This window comes from Notothenia coriiceps, unplaced genomic scaffold, assembly GCF_000735185.1.
Source record: "Notothenia coriiceps isolate Sejong01 unplaced genomic scaffold, NC01 NC01_scaffold00020197, whole genome shotgun sequence".
In the NCBI taxonomy this organism is placed as follows: Eukaryota; Metazoa; Chordata; class Actinopteri; order Perciformes; family Nototheniidae; genus Notothenia; species Notothenia coriiceps.
The window spans coordinates 67631-79901 of NW_011352898.1; the positions used below are offsets into that span (position 1 = coordinate 67631).

Below are 12271 nucleotides of genomic sequence, written 5' to 3' on the forward strand. Positions count from 1 at the left end.
TAACATTTGCCTATGTTTTAGAATGAATTGTAGGGATATTTTAAAAGTTTTTTAAAGCACCTAATAGTTTAGTATTGACATATTTTAAAGATTTGTCGTTTTGTAATATTTCACAAGCTCTCATTATTTCTGTTCAGTTTTTAAATACACTAACCTTCACTTGATATTTATTCCAATTTGTTTTTATTGTCTAATTTTATTCTTAATTTGTATTTGCCGATTGTTTTGTAGAGAACATTTGAGTTATATCTCTAGTTGTAAAAGTGGTCTATAAATAAAGCGTATTATTATTATTTTTATTCTTATTTATAGAAGCATTTTATTATTATCCAATAACATCCTGTGAGTAGAAATAGGCTACATGTATAGGTAATGTAGTATAACCATAACCTACATAATTACAAATTAATTACAAACAGTACTATGAATATATCAGTAATAAGATGCATCAAATATAGTCATACAATGTAAACACTACATTTCAATATATTTCATTACTGTCTTGACGTAGGGTACGTGGCACGCTTGGGTCACCTGACCACCTTATACAGTGACGTGATATCCAACTGAGCATGTAACCAGGAAGAGAGACTGCTACTGCAAATTTCATCATGCTAAGAGAAGTAAGTGACACATTTGTAATGTTCATCTATTAAATAAAATATATCATTCAGCTAATTTAGCCTCATATTGTAGGACCAATGACAGTTAATGAAATCGTAAACACGTAATATTCTCCAGCTGAGGGGAATATCTGTAGTGCTAAGTAGCTAGCTTGCACGCTAGCTGTTGTAGCTATTTACATTTCTACAGCTAACGTTATCTTGGCTTTACCTTTCCCAAACCACTAAACGATTACGTTAACTTGTAATAACATGTCTTGCTTGTTTACATATGTTCAAGGATAGTAGCTAATAGCCAGCTAACTTTAGCAAGTAGCTTTACATTTTCCAATTTAGCTTACGTTAGCTAAAGTTAGCTACATGGTCCCGTCCTTATAATCATTAACAAACACCTACGACAACACTGGGAAACCGGACGTTGACTTGTTGTGTGTTTATTAGCCATTTTTATTTTAGCAAGCGAGTATCTTCGGTGTATGGATAAGCTTTGAGCAGTTGACTGTTCTTAATCAAAATACACTCTTACAATTATTTGCTAAGTATTTTATTTTACACATTTGTATTGTTATTTTTCTGGTTCTATTATATTCTCGACTTCAGCTTTGACTGTGTTAATTTCACCCTGATGCGTTCATTGTATGCATCCCATTGTAAACACCTGTTCCTGATTATGAAGTCTTGTAGTAACTCAAATGTAATGTTCTGGATTTAAATAAACATGCAGTTACCTCCGATGTTCATATGAGCCATGAATAGTGTGTATGGAAACAAAGATGAAGCCTTAGTTGAAATATGTCTGTGTACTGAGTCTCTGTGGGTTTATCCTCTTCCTTATTGATCCCTCAGGATAATGATGAAGACGTGTCTCTGTTTGACGCAGAGGAAGATGCAGGGAAAAGGTCAAAGAAGTCAAATATGAAGTAAGTTTACAGAGGACCGATTGCTATTACTGTATCTCAGTGCTTGCTTATCACTTAAACAAAATATGTGATAGTTGCAACTTCTCAAATTAAAGGATTATTTTCATATATATAGATAGCAGTAGTGGAAAACATGTTTGAGTAAAAATACTAATGTCATATTGTAAAAACACTTTCTGTACTTTGTTCAATTTATTTTGTTGCACCAAACATCAAGAATTTTTCTTTTATTTACATAAATAAAATAAAAATTATGAACTTGCATCCCTGCCGTACTGCAACATTGCATTAAATGTGTTGAAAATCGTTTTTTTAGGCATCCACTGGCCTGCTTCTTCCACCTCTTCTTCAGAGTCAGCGCCGTCATCGTGTACCTGCTCTGTGAGATTTTCAGCAGCACATTCATCGCATGCATGGTCACAATAATCCTCCTGCTCTCATGTGACTTCTGGACAGTAAAGGTGTGTCTTGTCACTTTACACAATACGTTTTAGTCAATTTAGTACTCTTTAGTCGAGAACAGGAAATATTTTCATAATGCTGATGTTAATTTAAGACCACAAATATAATGTGTATTAACAGAACATCAGTGGGAGGTTGCTGGTGGGTCTGAGGTGGTGGAACCAGGTGGACGATGATGGACGCAGCCACTGGGTGTTTGAGTCTAGGAAGGTAAGATTTGTTGCTTTGTGATGTGTCTCAATATGACCAATTACATGTGCCATTGTGAGGGCATACGTGCATCCCAATACGAAATATGGCACTTATAATGGTCAGTAAGTTGTCACACTTAACAACCACCATCTTCACTACAGTACATAACGGAAGTTGCGGGACCAGCCGCAATTGTGTAGAAGTGTTTATTATTTAATATTTGAATACACATATTAATGTACTACTGATGAAAAGGAGCCATTGTTAATTTGATTGGGTTAATTGAACATTCTGTAAGGATTTGCTACCATGAACAATATTAGTTGCTAGCTAGCTAGCTAACAGCAGCAATGGTCACTTAAGCTGAGGTCACAGCAGTGGCTTGCGATTTGAAACAAACAACATGGCCGAGATTCAGACACTGCACAAGTGTTCACAGTGTACGATATGACGGCATACTAAGAAGAGTATCTACATTGAAACACAGTGTTGGTGTTTAAGCAGTGGTGCTGTCCCAAACGTGGGACTTTAACCCCTCATGATACTGACCTCTTGTACTCTATGGAGATGATATATGTACTTTTTTTCTTCTCAACAATCTTTAGAGTATTTGCAGATGTCCTAACTGTGAGAATATCCTGTTTTTCTTCAGGGGACCGTGAAGCAACAAGCGTCAGATTCTGAGTCCCGAATCTTCTGGATTGGTCTGATCGTTTGTCCCATTCTCTGGGTCATCTTTGCTTTCAGCACCCTCTTTTCCTTCAAACTTAAATGGGTGGTAAGTTCTCAACTTTAAAAGATAAATATGTGTTTTGTATTATTCTTATCTCAACAAATTCCATAAAAAGCCCAATGTGCTCACAAAATTACACCACACCAAATTCCATTCTAAAATTGAACACTTTAAAGTTTATTTAAATATATATCAGATATTTTTCCCAAAACACTTCAGGACTAAAAGGACGTCACTTCCAGCAAGCTGAACTGAAACAATAAGGGCAAAACAGCATCCCATATCTGTTTTTGATCCAACCTCTGATGTTGCACAGCAAACAAAAGTTGGCATTTTAGAAGAGCATGTTTGTCACTGGTAGACTACCAACACGGCTATCTTGACTTCATTTGATAACTGACATCAGCAATTTAAATAACAGAAACTTAAATATCCTACTGTTAATACAGAGTAACCACAGACACTTGGCCATTTCATAAAAACACTGGAATGGATATTTGGGGATATTTTTGGCACTAAACAAATACTTTTTGTTGCCTTGCGTGGGTTCCCTAGAGCCTGCCAGTCTGCAATTCCTTAAAATAAATTAAAAAAACAGCTTTTGTTGTGGACTATTTTCAGTGACGAACCAATCCACATTTGGGTCTCTGCAAACTATTTGTGGCAGCAGGGTGGTGTATGTGTGATTAAGTCACAATAAACTACAGTGTATTTCTATGATAATGAAGTCAACAGCATGGCACATTGATGTGTTTTTAACAGTTTTTCTGACAACAATGGCACAAAGGAAGCAGATATATCAGGCTTTGGTACACACAAAACGTGTTGGCAGATTCATGATGGTTGGTTTTGGTCTTAATGTGGGATTTATTCATCATGAGAGAATTATCATTTTGGCTAGTGCTGTCAAATCAAACTGTGACTGTCCTCTTCCACACAGCCGGTGGTGATCATGGGAGTGGTGCTACAAGGAGCCAACCTCTATGGCTATGTGAAGTGTAAAGTGGGAGGCAAGACCAGCCTCAAGAATATGGCTACAAATTATTTTGGACGACAGTTTCTCAAACAGGTGACTTACATTTTGGGTAATATACTGTGAAGTCACATTATTTGTTGTTTTAAAAATTCTCACTTGTGTCATGTTTATCATCCACAGGCGATGTCTAAAGAAGAGGAGTCGTAGGGTGCCGCTCTGCGATTTTAACTTGTTTGCATTATTCTTAATGCTATGATATCAATTATTTTACCAAGTGGATCCGTGGGAAGACATCTTTTTTGCTATATGAACTGATACAAATTGTGTTTTTTTTCTTACTAATGTACTCTGTGACTCAACCAGTCCCCATATGGAGTTTTCTTTGTTTTCCACAGAGGTGTGGCAGTTGCTTCAAATTACTGGAGACCAGCAATAAACCCTCGCTGACTTTAACTGATACTTAAGCGTAAGTGCATGAGTAAAAAAAAAAAAAAAGGGCGTAATGGCTTGAAATGTTAAGCTGACTAGTTTGATGTGTCATGTAGTCTCTCAGCTCACTGATGTATCTTATTTAGTTTGTTTTAATGATTTGTTTTCTTCATTTTTATCTTTATAACACTAATAATGTGGTTTCTGGGAGGTATTGTACAAACATTTTTGTTTGTATAACAGGCGAGTTTGTAAAGTAACAGTGTTAAGTATTTCAGGAGTTTGTAAATATGTATTTAAAGAAACTATGTGGAACACCTTCTTATGTGCAAATACATTTGTAAAATTTTTCCGAACAGCGTGGTTGTTTTTATTTCTGATAAAAGTTGTCATTCACTGCTCAACTTGTGAAAAGGAATGATTTTAAAAGTCAGGGAGTTTAACTATGTAAACTCAAAGTGAAATAAGACCATATGAAGAAAAAACGACATGAATTAATACAAACAAGGGCCGAGATTTTGTTGCATTTCATTTTTGATTAACTCCAGCATTTTCTTTTATTACAAACATAATTTTCTAAAAGACTGGTTTCGATTCCCAATGCCACTTTAAAATCACTAAATCCTTGTCTTCAATCAAGATAACCATGTGTGACTATCTATCACTTTAATCAGATTGAGGAAAAAGCTTAGGGGAACATTTTGAAAATAAAAATAAAGTAAACTGAGATAATCAGTATTTGCCATTGGAAAACCGTGGATCATTGTGGAAAACAGTGGATCATTACAGCGACTACCAGAGGTTTGTTTGTCATTGAATGAAATTGCTTTATGTTGTCCTTGCTAACCGATAGAGTTTGGATAAAAGACCTGGCAGATACCTCACAAATACTATGCAGATTAATGTATCAATTATTAACTACATTATTGTATCAACCAAAACTGAAATAGCGCTAGTTTGGTTCCAAACACTCCCAGGATGAGACGGACACGGAAGAGAAGCCTTGAGTGTACTTGTAGACCGGAACTAAGATGTTATTTTCAAAATAAAGACGATTCACATTTCATCTAGTAAACAATCAAATATGCATTTTATTGAGCGGTACATTTGCAAACATGATTAACACACAAAAGTAAAATTGACTTAAATTAAGTAACTTAGTAACCACATATCTTTGTTTGGACGACTAATTTAAAACTGTATATTTTAGTGTCACGTTTGTTGAAAATTCTTTAATAGTGGATTATAAATATAACTTACATTTAGGCTTATTATCAATTTATTTGTTTAGTATGGTAAGTAATTTCCATTTGAAACAAAGTCTTGACACATTTCAATAACAGTGTCTTTTACTTTGAAACTCAAACCGGAAAACTCTTGTAATCGTAAAACTGTCTGATTTCGTTACTGTTAGCTAGCCACAACAGTACGTTTTGCTCGTCATTGTTGTCATTTTAAAGACTTTAATCGAGCTTTTAATCTTTATAAATACACTGGTGGCCGTCCTGTGATGGGCATTACCTCCAGGATGATTCCTACCGAGGATGCGTCCGCCAGGAAGCGGGAAATAGAGGAGAAACTGAAGCAGGTCAGTTATGGCTGGAGAGGAAGGAAGCATCACTGACGAGCCTTTTAGTGGAATATTTATTTAACCTGCTGTATGAATTGTAATTATTAGTACATATAACATGCTAACTCCCACTGACAGCGTGAGAATGTGAAGTTAATATTTTTCTGTGTGATGTTACAGGAGCAAGAGACGCTGTCATTCATCCGAGAAAACCTGGAGAAGAGTGATCAGCTGACCAAGGGCATGGTATATACACACACACACACACACACACACACACACACACACACACACACACACACACAGAGATGTACCGTATACCAGTAAACACCTACATTCAATCGTACATAAGGAACTGTTACCAAGTCCCACAAACTAACTATTTTTTTATTCTCCTCCTAATTAACGTACCCTTTTCATTGTAAATGTTTTCTATTTGTCCTTTATTTTGACTTAACTTAGATTGATTTCTGCACAAGGAAAAAAAAGATATTATAGTTTCCATGTCCAGTCGTAAAAGGTCTACATATAGTGTTTTAAAAAGTAAAACATTCAAGAGATCCAAGGCTTTATATTCATATGCACAATAGACACAACACAAATAATACAATGGTACGGGTGAAAATGTAGAAATAAGAAAACAATGCCAACCAATGATAAGATATAACAGAATACAAAAATGAAAGTAAGAAGCAAGGCTCATGATCTCCAACTGGGTTTTAACAAGTCTTTATAGTCTGTTTTCCAGGTTTGACAAGTCTAAGCACATCCATTTTAATCTAGCTAGTGCTTCGATTTAAAAAACCCTCCTGCTCTTCAGATCTCAGCTTCAAACACCAAAAACAAAAAAGAAGAGATGGGATGTTATGGTCTTTGTTCTTGTTTCTTGTCGGCAGATAAATACTTATTATGATTTTGTTTCTCCAGGTCTCCATCCTGTCGTCGTTCGAGAGCCGTCTGATGCAGCTGGAGAACTCCATCATCCCGGTGCACAAGCAGACAGAGAACCTGCAGCGCCTGCAGGAGAACGTGGACAAGACTCTGTCCTGCATGGACCACGTCATCAGCTACTACCACGTGGCCAAAGACACAGACAGGATCATCAGAGAGGGGTGAGACTGAGGGGATCGTGGGTTGTTCTGCCTGATCGGCACAACAACAACTTCCATTTCTAGGCAGAGTTGATGGATTTTGAGCAGATGTAGAAAACTGACGTATCCTTAATCCTTTTGTTTCAGTCCGACAGGCAGACTGGATGAGTACCTTGCTTGTATTGCAAAGATTCAGAAAGCTGTGGAATATTTCCAGGATAACAACCCTGACAGCCCCGAACTCAACACAGTGGTACAGTATTCAGCTTTATTTGAATATTTATGTGAATTTTGGTAAACGATTACATGCCTCATTGCTGAGATTTAGATATAAGTTAACTTTTGTATACGTATTTAAAACAAACCAGATAATGACACTATCTTTCTCCTTACATCTAGCCTTTAAGCTAAGTGGCTCGAGCTTCACATTTAACATACAAATATGACATAAGGATGGTGTCAATCTTCATTTCTATCTATTTGCAAGAAAGATAATAAGCGTCATTCCAAAATGTAAAAGTATTTCTTCATATTTGACACAGGTTTTTTTTTCCTTCTTGGTGGCTTTAAAACTAATGAATTGCATCCTATTCCTCACATTGTATTCCTTTGTAGCAGTGATCTTTGATTATTGTCTCTTCAATTATTAATGCCATGATTGGCCTTGTAAATATATCTCTAAAATATTTTACTACCAAAAGTCTAGGACGTGCTGGGTGCAGAAAAATCTGTGTAAATGAGAAAAAAATCATGCCGTTTGTTGTTTAAATGTAAAACTGACCTTAATTACATTGAAATAACCAGCCAGATATACATATCACAAGCAGTGTAGGTTTATACATTTTTTATGTGTAAGAGAACAAAAGTCAAATTCCCAGGAAATTGACCAATGTTTCCTTTGTGCAGAAAGCTCGCTTTGAGAAGGGCAAAGAGCTGCTGGAGGCGGAGTTCCGCAGCCTCCTGACCCGCTACAGTAAACCCGTTCCCCCCATCCTCATCCTGGACGCCATCAGTGTGGACGAGGAGCTGGAGGTCCAGGAGGATGTGGTGCTGGAACATCTGCCAGAAGCTGTGCTCCAAGACATCATCTGCATCGCCGGCTGGCTGGTGGAGTACGGACGCAACCAGGGTGGGTTTCCTGCTGGGCTCTGCATACTGTTCCTACTCTAGCTTTCCTTCCTTTTGTCTTTTAGTTTTCCTGTATTCCATGTCTCACACAGAGAGAGATATTGTGTTCAGGTGGGAAAACCAAAAAACATCTCTCCTGAAATTACGCTGTGTACTAGCTAGGGATGGGTACCGAGAACCGGTACTAATTCAATACCGGTAGCTGATTGGACGGTATCGGTATACCGTTAAGCCGCTGGACAAACGGTGCTGCTATCGGTATATCTGTTACGTCTACTTCCTTAGTTTAACTTTAAACCATTCTGGTTGGTTGGGAACCCTCATCCCGTGTGATGTATCCGGTTTGAGACCCCTCTGATTGGCCACTGTAAATGCCACTCCTCATCTCTCTCAACAGCGCTCTTATTATTGTTGAGAGACTCCCGCAGGCATGGCAGACAGAGCGAAGCGATCCAAGGTCTGGTTGCACTTTAAAAGAATGTAGTGGCGATAGTGCAAGGTGCAATCTATGTACTCAATTAGTTGCTCGTAAAGGGGGTAACACAAGCAACTTAATGAAGCATTTGCAACCAAGACATTCATTGAATCGAAAACGGTGCTAGCGATAGTGCTAATAGTGCTAATAGTGCTATCGGGCATTCAGCTCCGGTATTTGTTTGTCGCGGTGGTTTATGTTGTTCCTGCAGTCTTGATACATGAATCGTACACCCTGAGTTCGATAAAGACTATCGCCAAGGCACCGATACCTCGTCTTGCGATTCAGCACCGAAATATGGTTTTGGGCTTTCACCCGCGGCTCTGAGGTGCCAGTTCGACTTGCCGAGGAGCAATATAACTTCGCCTTTTCTTTGCTTTTTTAGCACTTCTTTTGGCAACTAGAAGAAACATTCGCGGTGGTGGCGCAAGTCATTACTGCTCTATGAGTCCAATGGGTTCGGGCGGCGTTACCCAGTTCGTGGTGTGCGCGGCCTCTCGACTAATTTTTTCACCATCACCTCACCGGACCGTCACGAAATACAATCTAAGCCCGTCCCCGAAATTAATGTGGACCGTCCCGAATTTAAAATATTAGTTTTTCCTACATTATCATTAGTTAAATTCATTCAAAGTGACCTTTAACAATAAAAAAACATCATACAATCTAGATGATGATTCATCAACCTTTTATTTGAAGAAATCAGTCAACACATAGAAACAAAGGCCAAATATATTAAAAAAAAAACACACAAAACGAGAAAGTTTACTCTAATTGAATCCAATCAAGTCCCATCCAACTAACAAAAAAATCCAACACACCTGTCCTGACAGAACCAGAGTAACCAATAACCAGGATGACAGTCGTCTGTAACACAGTCAGGAGACCTTTTACAAACTGCCCCCCGCCCCCTTGCACACAGACGCCTGGATTGGAAAGATCGAAAATACATCATAGACGCCATTTTGTAGGCTTATTGCATATTAGAAATGAGTTGGGCGAAACTAAAACTGCCGATATAATGTTTTATGTAGCAATAATCACCAATACGTATATTTTTTAAATGTCTCCACTACCTATAACGTCGGAGCTTAACAGTACCACGTTCTTTTTAATAATTCTGGCCCGGGGGCCGTTTGATACAGGGGCCTCGGTACCCATCTCCCTACATGGGGAGAGCGCGCAGCATATTTGCTTATGGACTGAATGCGGTGGAGAGTTCTCATTATTTCTCGCGGGCAGGGAATTGCCGGGCAGCTGTGCCGCTGGCTGTCAGTATACGTACCGTCTGTGGTGTATGTGTTGTGTGTGTTTTATTCGGCGGGTTTGCTAAATGTTTTGTGGGTGTTACTGTTGACCAAGCGTAGGGTTTAATACTGTGACTCACACAAAACGTGGCAGTCAGTTTAATTTTCATCGCTCTCGTAGTAGAGTTAACAGGCCTATTTTTATTTTAACTCTCGTCCCAAATTCGCGCCAACATTTTTTTTATCCTGCCCCAACTATATTTTTTCGGCGACCCCGGGACGACGCGGGACGCCTCCTTAAGCTGAGCCCTGTTGCGGCTGCCAGTAAACCAAAAGCAAGAAGAAGAAGAGCCAGTGGTGACGGTCTCAGCCCGGCTTCATTTTGCGCGTAATCCTCCCTCAGGCGAACTTTTCCGTTGTTAACGCGATCTAACTCAGAGTAGTTCCGGAAATAAAAGGCGCCTCTTTCACACCACGCGGAGAGCTATACTTTTCCCAGGAATAGTTCAGATAGTTCCTTGGAATTTTGCGTCACACCAAAATATCTGGAACTAGGATCTTTCTTTTTCACACCCTTTTCCAGTCCCTGCTAGAGAGGTGGGTACTTTCCTTGGGAGGAAAAGGTTCCATTTCTGTTGGCTGGCGAATTGCAAACCACGCCCTGTAAAACTCCTAAATGGTTTGTGAGCTGCCATTTTATTTGCTCGCATTAGCATTATTAGCAATTAGCCAGCGCACCAACCGGAGAGGACTAACTTATGGCTACACCAAATTAAAAACATGGGGAAGTTGGTGGAGTGATGAAGGAGGTGTCGGCACTTCTGCCGATTTACCCGGGACTTCGGGTGGGCGATTTAATGCCATTCGATGTCCCGGAGTCCCCCAGTATACGCCGTGAAGTTGTTTGCGGTCCTGCTGCATAGTTTCCCAGGAATAGTTTCCTGGAAACTAAGTTCCGGGAACTAATTCCCTGGGAAAAGTACTTGGTGTGAAAGCGACACACAAAACCAAAGCCGCTTTCACACCGCAGGGACTTGCCCGTTACCTTTAGTGCCGGCACTAAAGTAACCACGGCACTGGAACCTCCGCCAGGGGGCTAGTGCCAATCGCATTCACACCGCAGTATTTCCCCTGAGGGCAAGATTACGCTGACGTCACTTCGTCTTCTTCTTCTCTGGGTTTACTGGCAGGCTTTGCAAAACACTTCACGGCGGAGTACAAAAAAAACGAGAGAAGAAGAACTACACGGGGAGGGTATAAAGCCACCCGCTGTAATTGATATATATATATATATATATATATATATATATAGGTAGGCTCAGCAGACAGACCGTAGTGCAAAGATAAAGTGTCACATGATTATCTACTAAATAGTGAATTCAGCATCAACTTCACCAAGATGAAGTTCATATCTTCCTAAGATACGTGTTACTTTATGTCCCTTCTAGAATCCGAGCTCAAATGACTCAAACCAACAAAATGTCCAAGCAAAGAATCATGTGCACCATGAGGCTGGGTTATAAGGGTAATTTACAAATAAAATAGCCTATTATAACAATGGACTTTATCTTTATGTATGTATTATATATTACCCCCTCAGGCTGATTTTGGAAAAGGACATTAACCGTTGTTTGGTGTTTTTCCCTTATTTAACTAAAACAAATGACATGATAAATTACTTGTGTTTATGTGTGTAAGACTTGTGTTTATGCCCCTGCCATTGCTGCACAAGGTTGCAACATTGTAGATAAATTCAACCACCGACACCTGTCTGCTCTCACATTCTTCTATTCTGCAAATTTGGGGTGGGACACAATAAATAAAACTTCGCCAGTTTGTTTGTTTTATTGCACAGTCAAGACATAACAATAACGGCATCACGCCGCTCAAGTAGCTTTTGCGAACATCGCTCAAAACATTTGGAGTTGGGAACTGCTTTCTGTAGAAGCTGCTGCATCCCGTCCTCAGAGTAAATTGCCAGAATCGCCGACACTTCCTCACCATTCCACCGCTCCGATGTTGTAGTACTTGTGGTCATAACTGCTTTAAAGTACAAAAAAACTACTCGCTCAGGTGTGGATATGGTTTTGTAGCGAGGAAAAAAAGGTCTGCCTAACAAAAAAAATTCAGAATCTAACGGGAATAATAGAAATAGAATAGAAATTGGCACTCTTTTATCACCAGGTTCGTACCACCTCTCTAGCAGGAAAATGGCCAAAAGAGTTCCCGGCACTGAGTAGTCCCGGCGGTGTGAACGCGACATTATTGGTACTAACGGAACTAAAGAACCAAAGTACCAGGGAAAGTCCTGCGGTGTGAATGCGGCTAATGTCAAAGAACTTGTTTTCTCACAATGCCTGTGCTTAGCCAAAAAGTCCTACTTGAACACGCCGTAAAGACTACAGCCAACGTAAGTTCTGCACGT

At 39.2% G+C, this 12271-nt stretch overlaps 2 protein-coding genes across 2 annotated transcripts in view; both read left to right on the forward strand.

Annotated features, from left to right (window-relative positions):
* The first annotated feature begins 517 nt into the window (after positions 1-517).
* On the forward strand, positions 518-4685 carry tvp23b (trans-golgi network vesicle protein 23 homolog B (S. cerevisiae)). Its single transcript, XM_010779447.1, has 7 exons — positions 518-623; positions 1470-1543; positions 1860-2004; positions 2126-2215; positions 2850-2975; positions 3871-3999; positions 4087-4685. Exons 1-7 carry the CDS (start codon positions 612-614, stop codon positions 4111-4113), a joined length of 603 nt encoding a protein of 200 aa, XP_010777749.1. The 5' UTR covers positions 518-611; the 3' UTR covers positions 4114-4685.
* A 1041-nt stretch (positions 4686-5726) lies between these two features.
* exoc7 (exocyst complex component 7) overlaps positions 5727-12271 on the forward strand; it is a 32354-nt gene continuing 25809 nt past the window's right edge. Inside the window, exons 1-5 of the mRNA XM_010779450.1 lie at positions 5727-5923; positions 6086-6151; positions 6833-7017; positions 7144-7249; positions 7903-8125. Coding sequence (XP_010777752.1) covers positions 5846-5923; positions 6086-6151; positions 6833-7017; positions 7144-7249; positions 7903-8125 — 658 coding nt within the window. The 5' untranslated portion in view covers positions 5727-5845. The remainder of the gene's footprint in view (positions 5924-6085; positions 6152-6832; positions 7018-7143; positions 7250-7902; positions 8126-12271) is intronic.